Source organism: Rhipicephalus sanguineus, unplaced genomic scaffold, assembly GCF_013339695.2.
Source record: "Rhipicephalus sanguineus isolate Rsan-2018 unplaced genomic scaffold, BIME_Rsan_1.4 Seq5401, whole genome shotgun sequence".
Lineage (NCBI taxonomy): Eukaryota > Metazoa > Arthropoda > Arachnida > Ixodida > Ixodidae > Rhipicephalus > Rhipicephalus sanguineus.
In genome coordinates, this window is record NW_023615469.1 from 22,114 (window position 1) to 47,002 (window position 24,889).

A 24,889-nucleotide genomic window follows, 5' to 3' on the forward strand; every position below is an offset into this window, starting at 1 on the left:
ACGTTACACTAAATGGCACTGCATTTCGAAGACTTGGCATAGTGTCTATTGTTCAACATTAATTAAATCTCCCGTTAGCCCATCTCACCCCCCCCCCCCCGCCCCCCGTCGAAGGGCCGTTTTTTTTTTTTTCGGGAGGGCAACCCTAGTACAGATATAGATACAGAGAACTTTATTGAAAAACTAACGTCCCTAAATTTTTCAGAGAAAAGAAACCAAGGAACTTTAGTCCTGAGAAGTGCCCCTCACTAGTTCTAGGGACTATTCTATTAATGTCATAGCCCGAGAATAATAAGAAACCTCAGAGAATTTGCAGCCCCCATCTCGCCACGATTTATGAAATGATATCTGATTTTAGAACCACCAGTTTGATCTATTTAGGTCAGTGGCGTAGCCAGGGGGTGGCACACCGGGCCCGTTGCCACCCCCCCCCCCCCGTAAAACAATTTCTTGCCTGCCTCCCTGATTTAGGTAAAACGAAGAGTAATGCTGTTTTATTTAAAATAAAGTGAGCGATACAGTCGGTTTTTACTTTTCGTTTTTTTTTTCATTACTGACTAGAGTTCGTGGTAAAATTTCCCAGTGACTTTATCGCTGACTAAAGCCCCCCCGCCCCCTTTTTTTAACTGACTGCTTGCTACCGCCACCTGCAGTCTGCATGCAATACTTACGCGCACGAACCTGGCTGCGAATGTCCTTATTGCATCCACCATCGTTTCGGGAGTGCTTGTGTTATGTTCTGCGGCGTGTGATTGTGCGTGTGTACAAAGCTGTATTCCCTGCCATATTTCGTCGCTGTATTAACGGACGACAGATCGCCCCCATCGTCCGCACCATGAATTTCGGCAAGCTGCTCAACGTCGCCGAGAAGAACCGCTCAGCGTCCGCGGCTGAGGTGAGACTGCTGGCCTGCTGTTACAATGTAGGACGGCTGCAACTCTTTCCGACGTTGACGGCCCTTGTGGTGCATTTCGAGGTGGCCGCTGCTACGTGCTGTGTGTGATGCGCTTCTCGAATCACTCGTCCAGCTACGAGTCCTTTGCATTTTTTGTTTCGGGGATCGGGGTTGGGAAAAGTCGAGGAGCGCCGCGGCGGAAACCATCGGGACCGCCAGAAAACGTGAACACGTTGCACCGCGTCGCATGCGGATATTGTGCGACGCGCTTTGTCCCAGCAACAGCAGCCGTGAAAGCTACCCACGGCCTCTAAATATATGTCGCATCTTTGCCGTGCGTTAGCTTCTACCGAAGGCATTGGTTCTACGCAGCTCGACCTGTCAGCTGGTCTCTCTCTCTCCATTCCTCCTCCCTGCCCCGACGGAGTGTGAGACGCGGATGCGAGAGCGCTCGTGCTGTGTCGAAGGCGATGGTGCACGAGCGGTTGTGTGTTTATGTGCGACTCGATGGTACAACGCCGTCCAGATAACGCCGAGAGCGGGCGAAATAAAATACGAGGCGCATTTGTGAATGGCAGCGGCAGAATGGGGCCACGGCGACTGCTGGTGCCCTTTGCCTCGTGTATTCCTTTGCGGGAAGACAGAAATGGAGTTCGTTCGATCACCTCAGAGGCCGCATTGTTATAATTTGCACGCCGTAGTCAACACCCCTGGCGTTCGATGCGCGCGCTGTACACCTTCAACGCGGAGACACGAGCATTGAAGGCACTTCCGCACATTCTGGCTCCGATGCATCGCTTTTCCGTGTTTGTGAGAGTTCTCGAAGAGATGGAAACGAATTCGGATGCTTAGGATCAGTTACACAAACGGTCATCTACACGAAATAAATTTAGTTTCAGTGTTTCGAGTAGGGCCCCAGTCTAAGCAGTTCAATGAAAGATTTCCTGCTTCAGTGCTCTCGTTCACATCCTGTAGCGACTTTTTCGATATTTCGTTCTGCGCTTGTCGTGTTTGCTCGTTTAGTTTCTCCAAAAAAAACAAACAAACAAGTTTGAACGCACTGTGCTGATGCAGGACCATGCTGCTGCAGAGATGTGCGGATATAATATCTCCTGAAGTTGCAAAAACGAAAGCACTCCTGTTTTAGTAGACTGTAGTGCAGGTCACTCACTGTGTTCAGTGTTTGATTTCAGTTTGGAAGTATAAATTTATTTTTGGTAGTGCATTATTTGTACTGGCATGCATCAGAAGTTGTGTGATACATGTTAAACACCTTATTTTCTTTAATTCACAGTAGTGTGTAAATGTTACTCACAGAGTGCAAATTAGCCTGGCCTCAAGACGTGTATAGCAGGTAGGCATTTTAATCCTTTGAAGACTTGCCTTGTGGTATATTGATATAAACTACAAAGAAATAGTTCAAAACAAACTTCATCAAAATCAAGCCAGTAGTTTACTGAAAAGAAAGTGGGACATACATGTTCTGCTGACTCATGAAGGCACCATCTCGCAATTGCATCAACGGATATTTGTGATGAGATGACCGAAGCAAGTGACACAGAGTAGCACTTCTCAAGTTGTGCTGAGCAAAGTTTCCAGCAGTAGAACACCACTTGCACCTCTTTTGAGCTTTCATAGCGCTCTGGTCTGTTCCTGTAGAGTTTTGCTCACCACATGCACCAACCATTTCTTTCTCCATTTGCCTGTCCTTGCCTTGGCTGTCGAAATTGTCGAGCAGGGCTTTTCAAGAGGTATATGATATCAAGAAAAATATTTCCACGCACCAATATCCACTGCTACGCTGAGGGATGAGCGTGACAATTTCACAGGGGATTGTTTCGATGCATTTATCGGTCAAGTTATTGCACAAATTTACAATAACACGTGATGACTGGAAGCTAAAATCACCTCTCTGAAAAACCACAAATAGAGGAAATTATCTGGCATTTTGATTGGTAGGTTCTTTCTACCTGGGGGAAGAAGAGGAAAATTCAGGAGCTATCATAAAATATTGATTGACATTCAATGCCATTGTAACACTACTTCTGCCCTTCGAAAGCGCTACATTGTAAAACAGAATTTTCCTCGAGATCACGAAGACTTGGGTAAGATATGAGTCACTTACCATTGCGTTAATATTAACTGGTTGTGTGGGAGAAAATTATTTTCTGCAGACAGAAAAGTGGGACGAATGTGTCCCGCTGTCGCACAAAGGATTAAGAAGGATCCAAAATGTTCTGTGAAATGTGTCGGTAGTGCTGCAGTTGTTCCAAGATTGTATTCAGCAGTGATAACGCCCAATAACCAGTGTGGCCCCTGCTGTTTCAATTGTTAAAAGCGTAGAAAGAAATGTGTGCTCATTGAGAATAACATGCGTCATGCTATCAATCACATGGAACATCTCCAAGCGCTCTTACCCTTCGGGCATGGAATGTTTCTGAACTTGTTTGTGCTTCAATTTCTGCATTCGCAGACACATTAGGTGTAAGTCTCTGAAAGAATATAACAACCTAAAAAAAATGACTTTGGGCTGTTCAAAGGTTGTAACCTGAAAGAGTCGAAGCTCGGGTCTTTTTACATGGCTAGAGTGAAAGAGAACATTAAGTAATGCTCATTATTTAAACATATCTCCAGTTTATGAGACACTAGATCTGTAGAAAAAAAAAAAAACTGAATGCCTGCACTGTCACTGGTTCTATGGTTCAGCTGTCAATTGTGAACTCTTGTTCTCTCACCAGGCCACCAAGTATTACGTTTGTGTTTTGCATATTTGTCTTCAACTCTGCATTAAAACTTTCTCGGTTGGGTTTTCGATCCTGATCTTACTGACAATTTTTTAAACTTAAATGTGACGCTGCCTATTTAACTGGGACCCACAGGAACATGCACAGAAAAAAAATATAAAATTCCATTTGCTTCGTGTTGAGTAGGGGCTTTGTGGAAGCCATGATCCCAGCTCTGTTCCTGTCTTATTTACGATCGCTGTTCAGGAACAACCCAACAACTGTTTGTGTTGTTGCTGTAACAGGTGGTCACGGCACGATGGCTGAACAATGGCCTCTTGAATCACTGCTTCTTGCTTTTTCTCAATCGGTGTGAGGCCTTCATAGTGGCTAGCCACCTTCGTGATTTGATACCTGTAAATGCAGTCCAACTTGCTGTTATTGGCAGTATTGTTTTCCTTTTGTGCTAGGTGCAGTCTTTATGGATGTTGCAAAGTAATCACTATGAGACTCTGTAGTTTACGTAGTAAGCATGGGCACTTCGCAACTAGTACTTGCAGTAGGCTGCTGCACAGGGCTTGATTTCTGATTTCTTCTGCCACGCTGCAAGAGGCACAGACTAGAAATACGCCTGTCTTGTTTATGCTTTGGTTGCCTGTGAAAGAAGCCTGGTGTCATAATCTAACTGAAACTTACTACTAATGTTGTCAGAACCAGTATCTTTTCTTTAGTGAAAAAAAAATACTGCATTTCTTGGTTACTGTTAACAGTGCTCTGGAGGGACCTTGAAAGTCATAAAAGGGGTTTTTGAAAACCACATTACACTGCTCAGTCAGTGAATAATTGCACTTTTTAATGCATTCCACTTGCATAACAATTAATATTCAGATGCATGACGCAAACATTTTCCAAGTGTACCTTGCCTTGCTGGTAAAAAAATTTGTGCGTTTGTTGATGTTTTAATTCCTGCTTTAATCCTAACAGTTGCTGTATCTAGGCATAAGCTTTCGTCTGTATTTTTTAGCTTCAAGAAGTGTGCAGTTGGTGACTGGCATAAAGGAATTTCCTTGCCTCGGTCAGCTCCGCTTAGTTAACTTTTCTTGACTCTGTGCCAGTGTTGAATTAATTCAAGTTCCCCGCACTACACACAGGCCCAATCTGCGTCTGGCAGTTTCTGTAATGCTCGCCCTCGTGGACCACTATTGCTATAAAATTGTACAGATGGGCACGTCTAGTGTTTCTCAACGTGCAGTCAAACAGCCTGGAATGCTGAGACCCTTGTGTTGGCACTTACGGTAATTTGTAATTAATGCTAAGCATAAAAATGTGCTTCTGATTAATACACAAATTCCACCAGCAAGAACCTTAGAGTAAAATGAATGTGGGGAAGGCCATATATGCTTTTGGACGAATGAGGATTAGTTTAATGTGAGTTGAAGATGCACTGCTTTGAGATGAAAGAAGCCAAACCTTTATATGTCCTAGCGCTGTTCACAACTTAGTCCAGTAAAGCGTACAATATGTGCAGTTCAATGTTAAATTGCTGAATTACTCACTCTCAATCGATACCAAAAATGTCAAGATGTACACTTGGCACCTGCCTCTGCTGTCGGCTGAATTGAATGCGCGTGGACTTCACTGCGAATGGTTTGTGTGATCACAGGTCTTGTGGTGGCAACCACCTTTTACATTGACTTTTGTGTGATTAACAAAAAAGAACTTGTACATTGGATAATTCCAATCTTATTCATCTGGCATGAGAGTGTTCTGTAGTGGTAGAATATGGCCGTTGTTCAATCAGCCAGAAAGATGAACATTGAATTTGAGTTGGGTGTCTTTTCATAGTAGGCGTGTTTGCAAAAGCATTTGGGCTTTGATTCGAACGTATCACAGGCAATCACGATCAGTGGGACTTTTTCACTTTTTTTCTCATAGCCAAGTTCAAGCACTATTTGGGCTACATGTGACAACAACTCTTGTTGTTTCTCTCCCTCTGCAGAAGTCTGTCAAGCGGTACAGCACAGAGGTGGCTCCGGCCAAGAAGGCGCCACGCAGCAATGTCCAGTCGGCCGCCATCAGAGCCTTTCTGCAGCGGAAGGAAGAAGAGGAGCGCAGAAGACGTGAGTGGACGAGATCAGTCTCCCGACAATCAATGCGTGAAGGCTGTGAGTCCTAGGAGCCAACTTAGCTATCACTCGCATGCAACTTGAAAGCAAAGGTGCAAATTGGGACAACACGAAAATGAGACAATAGGACAAGCGCCACTTTCGTGTCGTCCCAGTTTGCGCCTTTCCTTTTGAGATGCTTCACCAACTAGCCCGTCAAGAAGTACTTCTAATCCCATGCAAGTTTCCAGAGTCCTACTAAATGACTCATACCCCTGTCACACGAGGCAACTTAAGTGCACTTGGAGTGAGTGCACTTCGCCGCTAGTGCCATTCGCACGCTGTCACACGGGAACGTTTAGTGACACTCGCTGCAAAGTGCACTTGCCAGCGAGTGCATTCGCCAAACTCACTTCGCCGAGACGGAGTGTCTAGCCTCGACAGCAGTGGCTCGAGAATAAATGAGTTATTATCCGAAGCCGAGTTCATAGCATTTTTGAACTATCGTTTTCTTTATTAGGAATATTCTTATGCGTTAAAACATACTATAACACAAAAAACTACTTTGCTATTCTCGTTCTCGGGCAGTTTACAGCCACGACCGCCAGGGGCATGCCCAGTGCATGCCGTGCAATGGCTGCAGTTGCCGCATTTGTACATAAATTTTATTTTAAGGGCTGGTTATAGCTGTAACACAGTATTGCCTGAAATAACAAATATCTGTTGGGCTACTTTATTACCCATTGCCAACACCACATAGACAATGCAGTGCAACCGTCTGTTCAGTCTAGTTAGATAGACTCACCATGGTAGCTTAGCGTGCAGGCTATTATGCTGCTAAGCTCGAGGGCGCGGGTTCGATTCTCGGCCACAGCGGCCACATTTCAGAAGGGGGTGAAACGCAAGAACTCCCGTGTACTTAGCTTGAGCTGCACATTAAAAAACCCCAGGTGGTATAAATTTATCCGGAGTCCCCTCCTACAGTGCGCCTCATAATGACATCGTAGTGTTGGCATGTAAAACCACAGAGGTACTATAATATTTGTGTAGTCAGATGAAACGGGCTATCCCTGTTGCATGACATGTGCGAGGATATTAGGCCCAATTACTGGAATGTAGTCTCGCACAATCTCCTCCGAAGAGGAATACATTTGGGTAAGTTCATTTCATCGGAAACATTCGCAAAAGCTAAAGAGGAAGAAAATGCTTAGTTGCTTGTTTTGCTTATAAAATGTTTAAGCTGGAAAATAATAAGTTCTTTCTAGGACATGGTGTATTTGTTGAATAAGCTCAATGTTTTAACGAAAAGCTATCTTATTGGGCCACTCCAAGAAGAGTTCAGGACAGTGATGGTGAAGCGGTGGTGTGGTGCCACCTTCACATTCAATAACCAAATCCTTGCGGTGTGATGGACTGGAGCACTGGCTGGCTGAAGCCATTTAGTTGTCGATAATTTGCTTAATGCTGTGTCGCATTTTGAGGCACTTGATAGTCAAAGGAACAAAATTTTTTTAAGCACTTACCTTGATAAAATGGTAGAGCCAGAACTACGGAAAGACCATTAAAATAGTGACTTGTACACTGTGGTCACCGCTGCTTTGGTTTGGGCATAGAAGGTGTCTAGTGTGGCCCCTTTGTTGCAGTTTCTTTTTTGAAGAAGTCATCTGTTTTTGCTGAACTAAGGCCACAGGAGTCCAGCATGACTTGGCACTTTTCTTTGGTGTTCCTTCAGCTTTGCGGATGGTTGCCAATTGGATGTGCTTTTTATTTTGTGCAGAGATTGAGGAGCAGAAGAAGAAAGAGAAGCTTCTTGAGCTGCGGGCTCAGAATTCCAAGTCTAACAAGCGTGCCAAGGTGAGAGGAGGGAGCTACTGTTCTTGATTTTTTGATTTGGTGGCCATAGGACATCACAAGACTAGCATTGGGTGTATGGGCACCAGTGGGTGGTCATGCTGCCTTATCACAGTGCCAGAATGCGTCAGCGCTTGGCACCAACAATTTTGGCCGTAGTGATGAAAGTGATTACATGCAAATGAAGGTGACTAGCACCTCAAGTATTGGAACATACACATGTTGAAACATATGGCACTGATCATATCTGAAATGTTCACAGTTTGGAAAGTTAAACTCCAGCAAACTAGAAGCTGTTTCAAGCTAAGCCTCACAAGTTATGCTCTGTGGGCTAAGTCCCAGAATCTAATACTGAGAACCCAACTTCTACAGGCCAACTGTAAATGCTATCAAAATTACTTGCATAGCTTTCAGCGTTTGTGGTGCAAAAATGTCAGCAGAAGGGGAGTGGGATAGAACTTTTTGCAGTACTAATTTTTGGCACTAAAAGCATTCACAGCTAATGTACGAACTAGCCCGACATCATACTCTTGTCTTATGTAAGAAACTGATTTTTATGTGAATGCCTAACCAACTTCAAACATCACGTACCCCCATGAAATCTGCACATGTGCTGATAAAATAAGCCTACAGCATGCATTAAAACATTTCTAGAAATTTTGGAGCAATGTTACATAAAAATCTAAAAAAACAGTCATGTGATGGCCCACCAAACTTTACAGTGGTTGTTACACTGCACACAATGCCTGTCACATCTGTGGCAACAGTGGGTGCATATGCAGTAAATATACATAGAGTTTTTGGACAGGAAGCTTCTGCACTATGCAGCTGGTGCTGGCACTAAAATCGCACCCAACGTTTGTATCCCAATGAGGGTGTGACATGCAGTGCCCGAGAAGTGAGTTTTTATAATGCAAATTAGAGTTATTACAGGGCACCTAGGGGAGAGGCATCTGTGAATGCACTAAGGCCCATAGGTCGGCAAACTCACTCATGAGTTGACTCACTAAGGCTCACTCAGACTCAGATTGAGCCGTGAGCCTGAGTCTGAGTGAGTCCGGGTGAATAACATTTGGGTGAGTTCGAGTGAGTCCGTTTGAGGAAGCCCCGCCATGGTGGTCTAGTGGTTATGGCACTCGACTGCTGACCCTAAGGTCGCGGGATCGAATCCCGGCCGCGGCGGCTGCATTTTCGATGGAGGCGAAAATGTCGGAGGCCTGTGTACTTAGATTTAGGTGCACGTTAAAGAACCCCAGGTGGTCGAAATTTCCGGAGCCCTCCACTACGGCGTCTCTCATAATCATATCGTGGTTTTGGGATGTTAAACCCCAGATATTATTATTATTAATTATCCGTTTGAGGAAAATTTTAGTGAGTCTGAGTCCGAGTGAGTCTGGTTGAGGAAAATGTGGGTGAGTGCGAGTCCGAGTGAGCCGTAAGCACAAAATATATTTGTTGAGTGGGGCTGAGTGAGTTCCACCTTTGGTTGCCAACCTATGGTCCTATCTGCTCATCTTCAGCATTTCTATCAGCCTTCTGTTGACTTACGTTTATACTCAAGTCTATTCACACATACCTCATTACACTAGCGTTCATGCGCAACTTGAATATTTATTGATCAGAAGTGTGAGTTAGGGGGGGGGGAGGAGGGGTGCCGTGGCCACCCCCACAGACTCTTTCATGGGAAGTTCATAAAATTATCGCATGCGAGTCACGCATTTCATAAAAAATGTCCTTACTGGATTGAAATCACTGATAACTCGTATTTGAAAGTAAAAGATCAAAAGGCATATTGTAGAGCACCGGTTATATGAGATATTGGCGTTAAAGAGCATCGACACCATGATCAAAAAAGCTAATTTGACGCTAACGGACTCATGAGTCGACTCACTCAGGCTCAAACTCGGGTCAAGCTGTGAGTCTGAGTCGGAGTGAGTCCAGTTGAGGGAAATTTTGTTGAGTCTGAGTCCGAGTGAGCCCTCAGAGCAAAATATTTTTCTTGATTGAGATGAGTGAGCTCCAGTTTTTTTGCTGACCAATGCTAAGGCCTAACAAAATAAAGCAGAAGGGTGCAGAATAGACAGTACTAACGGTGTCTTGTGTCCGTACATGCTTGTGGTTCGAGCTCGTTTCTTGTCTGGTTATAATTTTATTGCAAGTGAACTGTAGTATGCATTCAGAGCGTCATGTGACTACTACTGCAAATAGTTACCCACATTGGAATTTTTCCACTGTTCTCCTCCCCCTTCAGTTCACACTCTACAAAAGTCTCCTGAAATTGACTAGAAGTAGCAGAAAGAGACGGGGCATCAAAAAGGGAGAGACAACGGCACTGAACAGTGTTTTCGGTTCCTTTCTTATATGCTGCTACTTTCCACTGTTTCAACTGAAGCCGTGATAAAAAAAATTGGCCGCGTATCTGCATGCTTCACTGCAATGTCATCGAAAGACGATAGTCTTCTGCCGGCCGTACTACATGAGTCCTGGTCTCATCTGCGGCCACCCGTGATGCTGTTCTTGTACCATTTCCGTCCTGGCATGATAAATGCAATGGAGGTTTGCTTGAACAGGTTTCATTTTACCACATTATTTGAGGCGCTGCGTGAGATATGGATGCCATCTGGCAGTAGCATCGGGAAACGCAAGCTTGTGCAGAACCCAGGGCCATTGCTAGGTGGCAGCACCATATCGTCGGCAGAGGGCTTTTTCATGCATAGTGTTGCATTTTCAGTGCAGCCCAAGAAACACTAGGGTTTTTAGAATTATGTATCTCTGCATTTTCTAGTAAAGGAACACACCACCTAATACCTGCATATTGACGTTGTGCCTCAGATATGCGTAATATTTGCTTTTTGATCGACAATGTTCACAAGTGTGAACACAGCTACCAGTTCAAGATGGCTGGGCATTCAGCAAGTGCTTAAACTTTGACGGGTGGCTGAATCGTGGGACAGAAAGACAGACAGACCAAAATTTCTGCGTTCAAGTATCCCAAAAAGAATATCGTTTTTAAAACCAGCCTGAATGCGTACACTTCTGGAGTGGTAACACTGCACAGATGTCTCAAAGTTTCATTGTACAGTGCCACCTGCTGCACTGAATTATTGGTGCACAACTTTACTTCCGGTTTCTTCTGAGGATTTTATTGGTTGATGGCACTGAACTGCATGTCATGGTGCATGGGCACAGTGCGGGAAGATTGCACACTACACATACAATGATAGAAGAAAACATTCTTTCCCAGTTTTGTTTTGTACTTGCCTCCATGGCAACTTTGGTGGTGGTGGCAGCACTTGCCATGGAAGGCCTGGCTTACATAGCTCTTGGACTGTTCTAGATAAGTGCAATTTGATGTAGCCTGCATTTTTTTTTACTATTCATGTTTCAACATTATGACGAGGGTAGCGATGCGGGGCTTGTTGGTCTGTCACGGTTCTTGGATGTGGGCGCGAAAAGACAAAGACGAAGGGAAGTGTGTGTCTTTCTTGTGTGTGTGTCTTTCTTCCCTTCGTCCTTGTCTTTTCGTGCCCACATCCAAGAACCATCAACATTATAGTGTTTGAAAATACTGCTGTGTAAGGAATATCCTCACCAGGATCGTGGCGTCTGTTTTCAGGTGATGGCCTCGCGCACCAAGGACAACAACTTTGGGCGCATCCGTCTGACGGAGGAAGAGGAAGAGGCACGACGCAAGCGAGAGGAGGAGCTGCGGCGCAAGATGCTCACCGACAAGGTTGAGCGCATGAAGGCACGCATAAAGCTCCAGCAGGAAGAAGAGGCATTGCCGCACAAGCGAAAGCGCAAACGGCGGAACTCGCAGGGGGAGATCATCAGCGAGCCTGAGGTAAGCATTCGCTTGTACAGCCTTCTCAGGGAGGGGAATGGAATTTATGACACCTTCAACTTGATTTTCAGAGAATGGGTTCTCTGCGGTTTGTGAATTGCAGCCAGCTTAGTCCTAGATGTACACATAATGGGGCCACTAGTTGGAGAAACTGACAGCAAGTCTACCATATGACTTCATCTTCAACACCAGGGCAGAACGGACAAGGGACAAGAAAGGGATCAGTGACATGTCTCTGTTCCCTTTCTTGTCTTTGGTCCATTCTGCGGTGGTTGTTGAAGATGGATTACCAACTAGCCCAATCTCAAACTTTGCTACCATACGAGGCTGTACAGTAAAACCTCGGTAATTTGTACTCGGTTAATTGGGAATCCCGGATAATTTGTATTATTCGCGCGGTCCCAAATTTTTACATGTAAATTTAACCGGATAATTGGTGCGGCCAGTCTGCGACTTCCCGGTTAATTGGCACACTTGGCCGCGACTTCCAAGATATGCAAAGGGTGTTGCGAATCTCGGAGGCTGTAACTAAAACATGCATTTTTTTTTTTTATGTACGGATCTCGAAGGCCATGTTTTTTTTTACCGGAAATACGTCGTAGACGCCATGTTTTAGCAATTGCCAGGCGGCGATGCATGCGGTTGCGATCATGATCATCATCATCTCAACAGCGATGTTAGCCACTCTAGCGAAGTGAATGTTTTGTGGAGTCCTTTGTGCCATTTGGATGTCGGCTGGCGAGCATTGTGCGATTTGGTGCGACTGCTCCATTTGTCTCCTGTCTCCGCTTGAGTGTCTTCCCTGTGAATTAGTTGATTGAGGTGTGCTTGGAAGGAAGATGCCGAAGTACAAGAGCTTGTCCCTGCACGAAAAGGTGTGCTTAATTGAAGAGGCCAGCAAGTCGACGGCGTCGAAAACGGCTCTCGCCGAAAAAGCACCACGTGCCTCTGTCAACGCTGTGCAACATCATCAAGAATAAGGAGAAAATTCTCGATGCTTACAGCAAGACGCACTCGTCAAAGCGTACACGAGTACGCCCGCCTACGTACGCCGACGTTGAAGCAGCTCTGATCGACTGGCTGCAGAAAGCCAACGCAGCACACCTTCCTGTGAATGGGACCATATTGCGTGAGAAGGCCAACCAGCTGGCGCTGCAACTTGGACATTCTGAGTTTTAAATGCAGCAATGGATGGTTTTGCCAATTTAAGGAGCGCAACAACCTGACATTCGTGACTGTTTGTGGCGAGAGTGGCAGCGCGGATCAGTCTGTTGTCGACGGCTGGAAGCAGCTCACCTTGGCTCCACTACTCGCCAAGTACGAAGCAGCAGATGTTTACAACCTTGATGAAGCTGCTCTGTTCTACAAAATGTTGCCTATGAAGACGTTCGCTTTGAAGAGGCAGACATTAAGGGGCGGAAACAGAACAAAGATAGAATCACTGTTTTGTTTGGTGCAAGCATGTGCGGTGAGCACAAGCTGCCACTGCTTGTTATTGGGAAGACAGAAAAGCCTCGTTGTTTCAAAAATGCACGACTGCCATCCAAGGATGACCTGATCTATAAAAACAACAAGAAAGCTGGGATGACGGCTGCACTCTTTGAAGAATACGTGCGGCACCTTGACCGCAAGTTTGCGGCCGCAGGGCGCAGCGTTTTGTTCGTCGTCGATAATTGCCCAGCTCACGACGACATTCAGAACCTGCAGGCAATCAGGCTGGTCTTTCTACCCCCGAACACGACGTCGCTATCGCAGCCGATGGACCAGGGCGTCATACACCATACCAGGAAAATATATCGCTACAATCTGTTGAAGCGAATGCTCCTTTGCTATGACAACGGAAAGGAGTATAACATTGACCTCCTCGGTGGTATTTGCCTCATTGTTCATGCATGGAGGCAGGTGGAGGCCACCGTTATGCGACGGTGTTTTGAGCACGCCGGTTTTGTGAAAGAAGAGGCAACCTCCGCTGAGTTTGCTCTCACCGCTGTCACTTTGCCCGTTGATGAAGAAGGGGAGACTCTCTGCGCTCGATATGAGGCTTTGCACGCGGACGAGGAGTGCACTCCAATCGGATTCTCCGAGTACGCAAATGTCGAGTGCACAGTGCAGACGTGTTACGCCGACATCGACAGCGAGATAGCTGCGAGATCGACCGATTCGGCCTCTAATGTTGACAGCGATGACGAGCCCTCCCGAGCACACCCTTTGGCGGATGTCATCGATGCCTTGAGTGTTGTGCGCAGCTTCGTCGAGTGCAACGGCGGCGAGGCTGAGATGCTGCGCCTCATTGACAGGCTGGAAATATGACTTTTCAGTGCTGGGAACTACCGAACGCGTCAGTCACGCATGGAGGAATTTTTCTCCAAGTAGGCTGACTTGCCACAATAAAGGTGTGACTTCCGTACATCACGTTTTCTGGCTGATTTCTTTGATTTCGTGTTGTTTCGGATAATTGGGAATCCCGCTTAATTGGGATATTTTTCTCGGTCCCGAGGCCTTCGAATTAACGAGGTTTTACTTAAGTAAATTCCAAATTGCTGTTTTCCATCATTGCAGAGCATAGACCCAGCCAAGGAGGAAATTAACCTGGAGCTGCGCGACAACATCACGGTCGACAGACTAGCACATCGTGTTCCCCGTGACCACCCCCGCTACCACCTGTTCCTGTTCCCCCACAAACATCAGGGCGAGAAATTCAAAAGCATTGGTAAGTGTGCATCGCCTACAGTGGATTGGACTGAGGTGAACGGAGTTGTAAGGGGGTGTCCTAGGGCCCAGTGTTCGGTAGTTGAGGTACAAAAACAGGATAGGGCGTAACAGCTGCATTTTTAAGCAGACTCTATAAGCAAGCTTTAGTAATGCAGTTGTATAACCGCCCATATGGGGTAGACTCTCGTTAAACAGAACCTGAAGAGGGCAGGAAAATGCGTCCCGTTTAAAAGATTTCCATTTACTGAGACTCTACTGTACTCATGAATTCCACGGTTATTCGAATATCTTTTACCTTTTTTGTTCAAAGCAAGGTCAAAGCAAATGACAATTAATTAGTAACGAATAATCTCGAAGCGAGGTTTAATACAGTAAAAGCTCATTAACTCTGATTTCACAGGACCGGAAAGAATGACCGAATCAGTTCAAAATTTCTTTACATCAATATGCTTTTATTTTATTGAATATGTAAATCCTGTACTTATTTGCATAAGGGCAGTGTAGAAGCCGCATTTTCATAATTCGCGACTTTGTTCATAGTGCAACCATGGAGCAATACCCCTGTGTCTTAACCTGAAACACGTTCTGAACGCCACTCTTATTATGTACCGCCAACACCACCGCGCACACATGCCGGCAATTTTTTCACCAGAAAAATGGCCGACAACGGATCATTTGCTTGTTAGAGCAAGTGAATTTTATGCCATCATACGAACTGCAGCTCAGATGCTCTTCATCTTCCGCCATGTTTGAGTTTTATGACATCGCATGTGCATTGCACCGAGTCAGAATGAAGCTACTGAGTGCCGCATCCGCTGTGAACGAAACCGTGGTCGTAGTGATGTGGTCATAGATTGTGTCCATGCAGTTCTGATGGCATGCGGCGAAAACGAAGCTACTGCTCGTCGAAGTCACTGTGGACAATAACCGCAGTCGCTGTTTACGCGATCATACATAGCACCCACACAATTCGCGAGTGCCGAGTAAAAACGAAACAAGTTGGCTGCAGCCACTGAATACTTGGCTATCAACAACGCGATTGGGGATGGCGACCACACTATTCCAAAGTCCTGCGGCCATGGCGGTGGTAAGCACACGTACGCATGAAGCCAATGAAACATTCGAGCTTTCCTGGCCTAATCGTATAGTTTGCACTGATGGTGATGGCATTGTGGATTGCACCACCTCCTTTCAATTGTCTGCTTACGCGTTTTCGCTCTTTCACGTCACCATTTGCGGCCCTTTAGGTCCGGCACATTCTGGGGATCATCTGAATTAACTGGGTTGTGGCCAAATGTGATCAAAATAACGAGAGTTGATGGCATTGAACAATGCGTATGCTTGTCGGGACCAGAGAAAAAGTCCGAATCATCCGATTTCCCGAATTAAGAAGCTTTTACTGTAGTAGCAGAATCTGAATGGTAGTATGGTTCAAGTTATACGCGGTAAAGAACATTGTGTTTTAAAATTTGCCATATTTGGTCCATGTAAGCCTGTATAATGTGCCTTCAAACTTGAAAGATAATACATTCTAAAAAGTTAATCGAGGTAGGGCAGTATACATATTTAACCATGAAGGGTAGCTTCGCGGCAGTGCTTATTTCTCTTGATGGGGCAGTTTCATAGTACAGCGGCCCTACAATGCAGTGAAACCACCATTGTAGCAGGGTTACATACAGCAAAATAATATGCTTGTATTAATTCGATTTCAATACTTCGAAATTGCAGAAACTTTTATTCGTGTTGAAGCGAATTGCAGACTGGACAGCTCAAAATAGACGACTTAAATATTCGATTCGGTCAAATATTCGCGCACGTCTAGCAGATTCTTTATAGAGTTAATGAATTTGAACTCTATGAGCTTAGGAATGCTGTTTTGAGTTTGATGAGCAGTGAATTCCATTTGAAAATGTGTTAATTGTTCTGGAAGAAGGAGCCATGCTAGTTGCAAGAAGTGGTGAGACAAGTTTGCTCTGCCAGACTGCTGAGACCAGCAAGTTTCAAGAAAATCTTTTGAAATAAAAAAAAAAGAAAAAGAAACAAGCAGCCTCTTGCATTTAACCAGTGTCTATCTCTGCTAGTAGTACACTTACTCAATTGACTTTAGCTGTGTCTGTTGTAGCTATATATGAATCCACTGCTTCATAATGGAAGCTAGGCTCTAGTGAGACAGCTGGAAGAGCTTTCTTGCATAGGAGTCCATAAAGAGTATCTACTGCTAAGTAAGTTACTTATTTACTCATTATACCCTCAAGGCCCGAAGGCATTGCATAGGGGAGTGGTAAATGGGAAATCATGTACAACAATTTGGTAGCAATACTATACAGCAAGGAAGTAATATACAGTAGTCTAGTTAAACAACACGTTAGTAATGCACTCAAACCTCATTATAAGGAATGCAGAAATAACCAATTGTCGGTTCTACGAAGTAAATGAAAAATAGTCTTGTCATAGATACAGTGTTCTTAATGCACGTTTATAATGAATTTTCGGATATAATGAAAGTTATTTTCGTGTCAGATGTGACTTTGTTATAATGAGGGTATAGTGTACCCATATATACACTGCAGTTAGGTGAGCTTTGCACAAAGGACTGTAGGTACAAATATGAAGAAACAAGGTAACATGATATTGATTCCTGTATGTACTACAATGTTAGCTAATTTGTGAAAGACTTAACTTTAAACGATGAATATAACACATTAAAATTTCCAAGTTATACAATTTTACCTACAGCCTTGCGAAAAAGTTTGTCGTCGATGGTGACAATGTCATTGGGAAGGTGGTTCAATTGCTGGGATGTTCTGGAGGAAAGGGAATGGCTGAAGCTGTTAGCATTTCCTGTTTTAATTCCGACGTTGTAGCGATGGTCAATACGGTGCTATAAGTAATGAGGTTAATCATGATAACTAATGAAGTTAATCGCATTTAATTGGCTTTTTTGAACCAAGGTAGTGCTGGTGTCGTATACCTTCCTCTTTGCTGTCTCTGCATGCAGTGTTCATCTACTCCATTGCTGGCAGCGAATGCCCTGTCAAGGAGCGCATGCTCTACTCCAGCTGCAAGCTCCCCCTGGTGGAGACCATTGAGACGCAGGTTGGCGTGCCGATCACCAAGAAGGTAAGGGCCCCTTAACACTTTCGTGACCGCACCTATTCCCATCGATAGTATGTTATCGATGACTTCAAGATCAAGTTTTGGCACTCTCTGAGTGGTTCTGGACAGCTCACGCAATACAGAGCATAAAATAACATGTTTTTTATCAGTTTTGTTTGCGAGTTTGTTTTTTCCACCGCGGGGAGATTTTTAAAGCTCGTTCGCAGTCGGGTAGGTGAGCGCTCGTTGTTTCAGACTTCGTGTCGACGCCGCTCGCGGGTGCTCCACAGAAACGGGGAATTTCGACGGATTCCGATTAATATGAGCGGGAATCTCTGGATGATGGTAGCAGCACAGACACGAAACACGACTTCGATTCACCAGGCGAAGTCGTACGGACGGCGGAAGTGCGTCAAACCTCCCCGGAACATCAACAGCTATCCGCCGGTAAGTTTCGTCTTCTCCTCAGGTCGTTTTATCGCTGCCGCGCGTCGATGTAAACGTATCCGGTGCGTTCTAAACATAACAGCTTTTATCTGCAAGGTGTTAACTTCATTCGGGTGGGAGCATTTGGCACCCGCTGCAGAAAGAGCGCAGTTCTCTTCGCGAAGACGTCGCGGAGCGGACTTTGACCCAACGCTCCGGCGTGCTGCACGGCGGCATCTTCATGTTGTTTTTTGCCGCAGAAGTCGTCAGAGAGACATGCAACCACACAGATAAGTATGTGTGGATGCATACTTTCGAAAAGCCAACACACAGTGAGAGGGACGGATCTATGGAGGGAGGTTACTGAAGAGAAGATGAGCAAGTTCGTCTCACTCCATGTGTACATGGTAATCGTTGAAGTCCCGCGCTTGCATTGGTGTTGGGGTCGACGACACGTATTTCCAGGCCTTCGTCTACTGTCAGTGATGCCACGGAAAAGGTTCAAGGCTTCTTGAGTGTCTCTGATCTGAAGAAGACGACCGTCGCATCCCACGAGAATCTTCACCACGTGTCTTCTCTATTGCAACACATGAACGATTTTTCTATGCTATCTTTTAACCCCGTCGGAACCTTTCAGTGAATGAGAAAATGGTGAAATGTGAAGATCGGTATGGTATTCGGCAGTATATGAGCGAGAAATAGGTGAAATGAGAGTACAATTATGGATTTTTGCAGATTTGGAACAAGCTACACTGTTCATTTCAACAAATACACAGGAAAATTGAAAAATACCAGAACTGCAAACTATGCTAGGAAAGCTGAACAGAAAAAAAAAAATTTTTCCCGAAACATGCGCAGCCAGCCTTTGTTTCACCACGTCGAGAACCTGCATCGCGCGGAGGCCTGATAGGCACTAGTGCCTATATTCTTGTATTTATGTAAATAATCTTTGTACTTACAGAGCTTATATTTCCACTATTATTCTACGAGGGCTTTGCGTTCAAAACGTATATTTCGATTTTTTTTTAATGTTTAACCTTTGCAGAGTTGCATTGATGTTTTTATCAATCTTTCTTTCTTTTTGATGCATTTTTCTTTGTTTGATATTTTTTTTATTTATTAGAAACAAAACCGTTGTTTGAAATTAATACTGTTGGAAAGACCAATTCTTCCTCTATCATTTGATACCCTACACTTTAGCATCAATTATAATTCTTTGGCAGGGAAAAAATATTTCTAGACTGGCCAAAAACAACCGATTCTTGCGCGCGTCACGAAAGTGTTAAGCAACAATTTCATTTAAACGATTTCCATTTGCCAAAATTCTATTGTACTGCTGGTTAGGGGTGCTTGTGCTCCAGTAAAGGTAACGCTTTAACAGACAGCACGGACTGTAATGCCTGCAATTCACTCGCATGCTGCTGTTGACAGTGTCTGGGATACCACAGCTTGGGGCAGTGTGAGAACATTTAAAGGCCGTGAACCCCACTGCTATTTGAAAATCTGTATGTGGCAGGGTTATTAGGAATGTGCTGCGTTTGAGTAAATATGTTTGTCCGATTCAGGGATGCACTGCTAGCCACATTGCTGGACGGTGTGCGTGCCTCGGGCAATGGAGACGTGTTGGTATCCGGCAGGCAGGCCAGTGGGGACGAGGCCGACGGGTGGGGCCCCTCGTTGCCCACCCGACGAGGACGTCGAGGCCACCTACTTGCGTATGCTCCACACGCCACCACCTGTCGGTGCGTGTTTACGGGCTGCCATTTTGTTCGCTCCTTGTGCTTATACAAGGCGTTTAGTTTTGGGTGATATCTTGTGACAGGTGTTTCTTTAGTCCGCTCATTGTGGTAGCTCATCGTACATGGCATTAAGCTGTTGCGCGTGGGAGCTGCGGGTTTGATCCTCACAGCGGAAGCTGCATTTCGATGGAGAGAAAACATGTAAAAATGCTCATGTATTTGGATTTAGGTGTACATTACAAAATCCCAGGTAAAAAATTAATCCAGTGTATTCTGCTAGGCGTGCCTCATAATCATAAGTGGTTTGGCACATAAAACTTCAGAAATTATTACCAGTAGCCAATGACATTAGCCAACACTAGCCGACATCAACCAGTCTTAGCTACTGCTGGTACGTAGTGTGCTAGTAAATGTGATAGGCCAGGGGCTGGTAGTGTCTGAGTAAGAACGTTAGGCCAGCACGCCTGTCACCGGTCACCACTCTTTTGAAATCTAAGTGGGGGAAGAGGTGTACACTAAAATATGCTCTCGTACGCAATATAAATTACTTGTTGTGGTAACTGCGTGATATAATTGCTTGATGTCACAACTCTTCTGTCCATAGATGAAATCCTTTGCGGGATCTTTGTTGCCATCTTCTTACCAGTTCATTGTGCTGCACTATATTCAGGATCGGCCCACTTGTTGTTGCACTTCGGATGGAAGGGGTGGGGCACACTATTCTCATGTGAAGTAGCTTCTTATGCATCAATTTTTAACGACGAACCACTGCAAAAAAGTATGACTGTCTACATTTTTGCAGTAAATTGTGCCGCCATGTGCATTAGCTTCTTGCATGGTTGTATTGTGGTTGCATGTGCGCTTGTGCTTGATGTTATTCAGGCCTGTGGTAGAGAACAGCTGTTGAGGACCATGGCTAATTCCACAGTGCAGGAGCCTCTGTTTCAGTAAGGCTTATTTCCTCGTCCTTAGGTAACTGGAGCTATTCCGAGATTCTACTTCGCTTCAACAGCAACGTGCCTACAGTGGGCTCCTGAACACTGCTACCAAAGAGGCAAGTGTTTGCACTTTTCTTTTTTTCAATCAAGAGCATGCTGCATGTTGTCACTATCGTGTTCGGAGTGTGTTTAGACCAGCCAAATGTACCATAATGTTAATGGGGACGCGCTTGGTATTAAGAGACTCGTTCTGCACCATTGAATGGAAGGTGTTGCCACTGCGGTGCAGGGCTTCTTTGCGGAGAAAAGGAGCGGCAGGTGCAGAATGCCCTGGTGTCGGTGTTGGACCAGGAGGTGCCCTTGGAGATGATTGAAGCCCAGCTCCATGCCTTGAGGCGCCTGTTTGCCTCCAAGCCTGGCTTCGCTGCCTTCAACCAGATTTCGAGGTCAGTGGTGCACCTCTCAACGCTGTTAATGAGTGGAAACTGTTCCCCCTGTTTTGCATTGCCTAATTTTACGTGTTATGCATGCGCTGCTGACATCTTTTGATGTGAGGTCAAAAGGATAGCTGCTCATTTCTGCAATCTCTTTCTTTTCTTGCTATCTGTTACTAAAGAATGCAGATAAAATGTTGATGTAGTGGTCCTTGATGTTATGAAACCTTTGGCGTAACTAATTGCTTTTCATTACTGATGTTCATAGAATGCCACGTATTTTGAGCTCATGTAATGAAGTGTTTTGTCCACGAGTGATCAAGCAAGCAAAATTTAATTTGCGAAACACACACACGCACGTACGCACGCGCACACACAAACACACACACAGACAGACCAGACACAACACACACACCACACACACACACACACACAACACCACACACACAAACACACACACACCACACACACACACACACACACTCTCTCTTTCTGTGTTGATTATTTTTCGGTAGATAACAGGACCTTGCGCGCATGCGCTCACCAAGTTGTCTATATATACTGAATGTTATACACACACACACACCCACACACAACACGAACAAAGGCGTTCATGACAAGCTGTGGAGTGCCGTGACATGAGCTTGTGATGAAGGAAGCATCCCTTGCACTGTGGGCGAATGTTGGCTCTGCCGTTCAGTGGCACAGGGAAAAGAAAGAACTAATGACATGTTATTGATATAGTAGAGTTATAAGGGTTCTTTTTTTTTTCACTTGGCTTGAGGGGCACCAAAGGCTTAAGGCCTGAACACACGTAGGCGTTGCAGCATGTCAGCGCGTGACTTTTGACTCTCCATAGGGAGAGGGGGTCACGCGCTGACACACTGCAACGCGTACGTGTGTTCAGGCCTTTACTGCACGAAATATTGCTCATGATATAGTGTCCTGAAACGTGTGACGGTTTGTCACCCCTGCCAACACTTTCATTCTGCTGAAGGCTCACGTCAGTGCCACATTATGTCTGCCTTTGTGAATTTGGAGCGTTTCATAAAACATGAACGGTCTGCGGCACTCGGATGTACCAGCTATATTTGGGTGCTTGTAATTCAGAGCTCTAACTTGTCTGAACTTTCATCTCTGTGATACTCCCAGTTTTGGTGTCTGGTGCTTCCCTTCATGGTATGATGTGCAATTTCATGAGTTATTTCACATACTTGTCTAAATATGCGATATTTTTTAAAAGTGCCGTGGCTTGTTTACATGCTTCATGTCCTTTGCTAGTATTTCGGGCATTGTTAGCTGGTTTAGGAGCTTTAAATTAGCACATCTGACTTTTGTACACCCTTAGGTTCATACTGTTGTATTTATAAGGGTGATATTTAACGTTTGCTTTGTTTGCCAATGTTTTTTGACACTGCAGATCCCGTCAAGCTGCTATAGAAGACTTTTTGTGTTGCACTTATCAAGTTTAACGGATACTGAAGTAAGACTATTACTGGCATGAGCACCGAGTGACATCTTGTTTCTCTTCAACCAAACTGACGCTGAACAAAAACTAGGCCAAAGAGCCCAAGAATAGAACGACAGAAAATTGAGCTAGTTGGCAGGGATCATCGTGAAAGAGGGTTGCCTGGCTATCTTCTCTTTTATCCACGTCCGCAAGCCTTCAGTTTTTTTCTAATGAAGCTGCTATTGCATCGATAAGGCTGCACAACACCTGTTGTGTGTGTAAACCACGCATAGCATTTCTGTGAACACGAAAACCTTCCTTCATCTGTGCAGGGTTCGGGAACGAGTCGGTCTGCTGGTTGTCAAGGCTCTCAAGCTGGATGACGTGGCGTGGCCCACGCGACCATCGACATGCTGTGCGCACTTATGCAGGCAGGTTGTCATCAGAGAATCGGCGCATTCCAGTTCTGTGAGATTACGGGGCTCCCAGACAACTATAATGCCTGAAGCATGTACTCCTGCAATGCTACTGAAGATAATGTTCAGTTATCCGAGGGAACTGTAGAAAAACATGGTTGCATGTAGCACTGTTTGGTCATATTTGCATAGAATGTCAAATGTATCTAGGACTGAACAGGACGCTCTAGATGAGCTTGGTTAAGTTTCATGGTGCAATATTGGCTAGGCCATGATACGCTAGACTGAGCTATAGAGGAGCTATAGACTGGTATTTTTCGTCTGCACTGTTGGTTGTTAGCTTCACAGAGTGCCACAATCCCAAATGGGATCTGGGAATCTATATAGAAACGTTTTAGTGGTTTAGGCTGTTAAAATATTTCGCCCTAACTCACTGTTTGATAGCTTTGCATTAAGGGTGTGTTATCACAACACTAAATGAAGGCCAAACTTCAATTTTTTAAGTTTGCACAGATGCCCCTGTTCCGTGCACCAGTGTGGTGTCATGTTTTTGATTTTTTTTTTATTTAGGCCATTGTCACACTGTGAAAATTTCTGATATTGAAGTTCATACTTGGCCTCTTTCAGGATTCATTGTAGGGCATCTTTCGATAAAAAAAAAGTTAGCTAGAAGCTAGCTGAAATATAAGGCATGCCCAACCAAACATTACGTTTACTTTGTTAGGCTGAGATCGACTATGCCATATGGGCAATTGTTTGCATTGCTATAATTGCCTTCGTTTGATCACAGGTGCCCTTGCTGTTACTCTGACATATGCCTTTTATGATGATGCAGCCAATGCACGACAATGGTGACCTCTACCACGAGCAGCAGAAACAAGTGGGCGTTGTTGTCTTCAAAGGGCTTCCTCGAGACCTTGCTGTCTAGCTTTGTACAACATGTGGTGAGTTCTTAGCAACTTTGTTGGGATGATGAATGCTGCAGTGAACTGAGGACTAGGACAAGGTGACACAAGAGGATGAGAGCTATAGCTTTCATCATGACGTACAACTAGCCCAAGCTCTTCTAAGCTTTGTTGGGAATAGCTGTACCCTCAAACGTCATTATAATGAAGCTGCATCTCACACGACAAGAACTTCGTTATATCAGAAAATTCGTTATAAATGTATACTCGTAACGCTGTATCTGTGATAAGACTCTTCATTACTTCGTTATAACATAATTGTTATATCCGAATTTGTTATATCGGTTTGAGTGTATTGGTATAGCCGTATTGAGCTTTCTGTCTCCTCTCTCTTCTCATCCTCCCCCCTCCATCTTTCATCATCTGCGTGGGCCCGGTTGTGCCAAGTAAAATTTGCTATCAAAACCTTTTCATCATTCATTGTCTTCCTTTGCACTTGTTACTTAAGTTCACTGTACAGTCAACTGCCGATTTTTCGGACGCCCGATTTCTGGACATGCTCGAAAATTCGGACGCTTCGCGGCATTGTCACCAGCCCCATAGACGTCAATGTATTCGAACGTCCGAATTTCAGACGCTGAAAACTCTTCCGCGTCCGATTTTTCGGACTTTGTACCCAAATTGCAGGTCTGAAAGGCATTATTCGAAGCCCCCACTTCTGCCGCGTTTATCATCTCGTAGGTTCGAACCAGCGCTTTTGCGAGTCAATCTGTTTACGACAGTAGCAGAGTCCGAAAGTCAGCTTTGCCGCAATGCCAAAGCGTTATGGGGTGAAGCAGACCAGAAATTCAAAGGGGCCGCCATCCCGGCGTCGTGCGGCGATGTCTTTACGGATAAGCAGCGGAAATGCACGGAGGCGTGATGGCGCAGCTGGCAAACACGCCAGCACGGCTTAATCGCTGACAACGCTTACGTTAAGCCATTCAGCTAACTGCCCGGTAGTGCATGTGGCCTAGCGCCAGTGTATGCATACTGCACGCATTTAATAGGCAAGAACCCAAACTCGCCTCGCCGCCATTGATGCTGCCTCTTTGTGCAAGACCGCTAAGCACACCGCACGGACGCGTTGCCTTCACGGACGAAACCAGCTCACCATTGCCACGCCCTGTGCGGTCACACTGGCGCATCACGAAAGTGACATCATGAAAGTGCGCATCACGAACACTTTCATGATAAATGTGTGCGTACGATACAGCAACAGTACAGTGACGGCGTCAGCTTAGTTGGCGATGTGCTGCACACAACTAGAAACGGATCGGCTCTGCAACGGCAGCAAATGCTGCGTATCGTCGGAG

General features: G+C 45.1%; 1 protein-coding gene across 1 annotated transcript; it reads left to right on the forward strand.

Annotated features, from left to right (window-relative positions):
* The first annotated feature begins 667 nt into the window (after window positions 1–667).
* On the forward strand, window positions 668–19,125 carry LOC119377680 (protein SPT2 homolog). The gene is made up of 7 exons (XM_049411627.1): window positions 668–895; window positions 5,618–5,738; window positions 7,501–7,577; window positions 11,191–11,418; window positions 13,978–14,128; window positions 17,129–17,250; window positions 19,084–19,125. The coding sequence occupies exons 1-7, from the start codon at window positions 692–694 to the stop codon at window positions 19,123–19,125; spliced, it is 945 nt and encodes a 314-aa protein (XP_049267584.1). The 5' UTR covers window positions 668–691.
* Window positions 19,126–24,889: the final 5,764 nt, after the last annotated feature.

Bases quoted from the DNA above. Each gene is read 5' to 3' on its own strand.
- LOC119377680 (XM_049411627.1), top strand. From the start codon at position 692: ATGTCCTTATTGCATCCACCATCGTTTCGGGAGTGCTTGTGTTATGTT. The intron at 896-5,617 runs GTGAGACTGCTG...CTCCCTCTGCAG, and splicing joins GCTCAGCGTCCGCGGCTGAG to AAGTCTGTCAAGCGGTACAG. The intron at 14,129-17,128 runs GTAAGTGTGCAT...CTCTGCATGCAG, and splicing joins CGAGAAATTCAAAAGCATTG to TGTTCATCTACTCCATTGCT.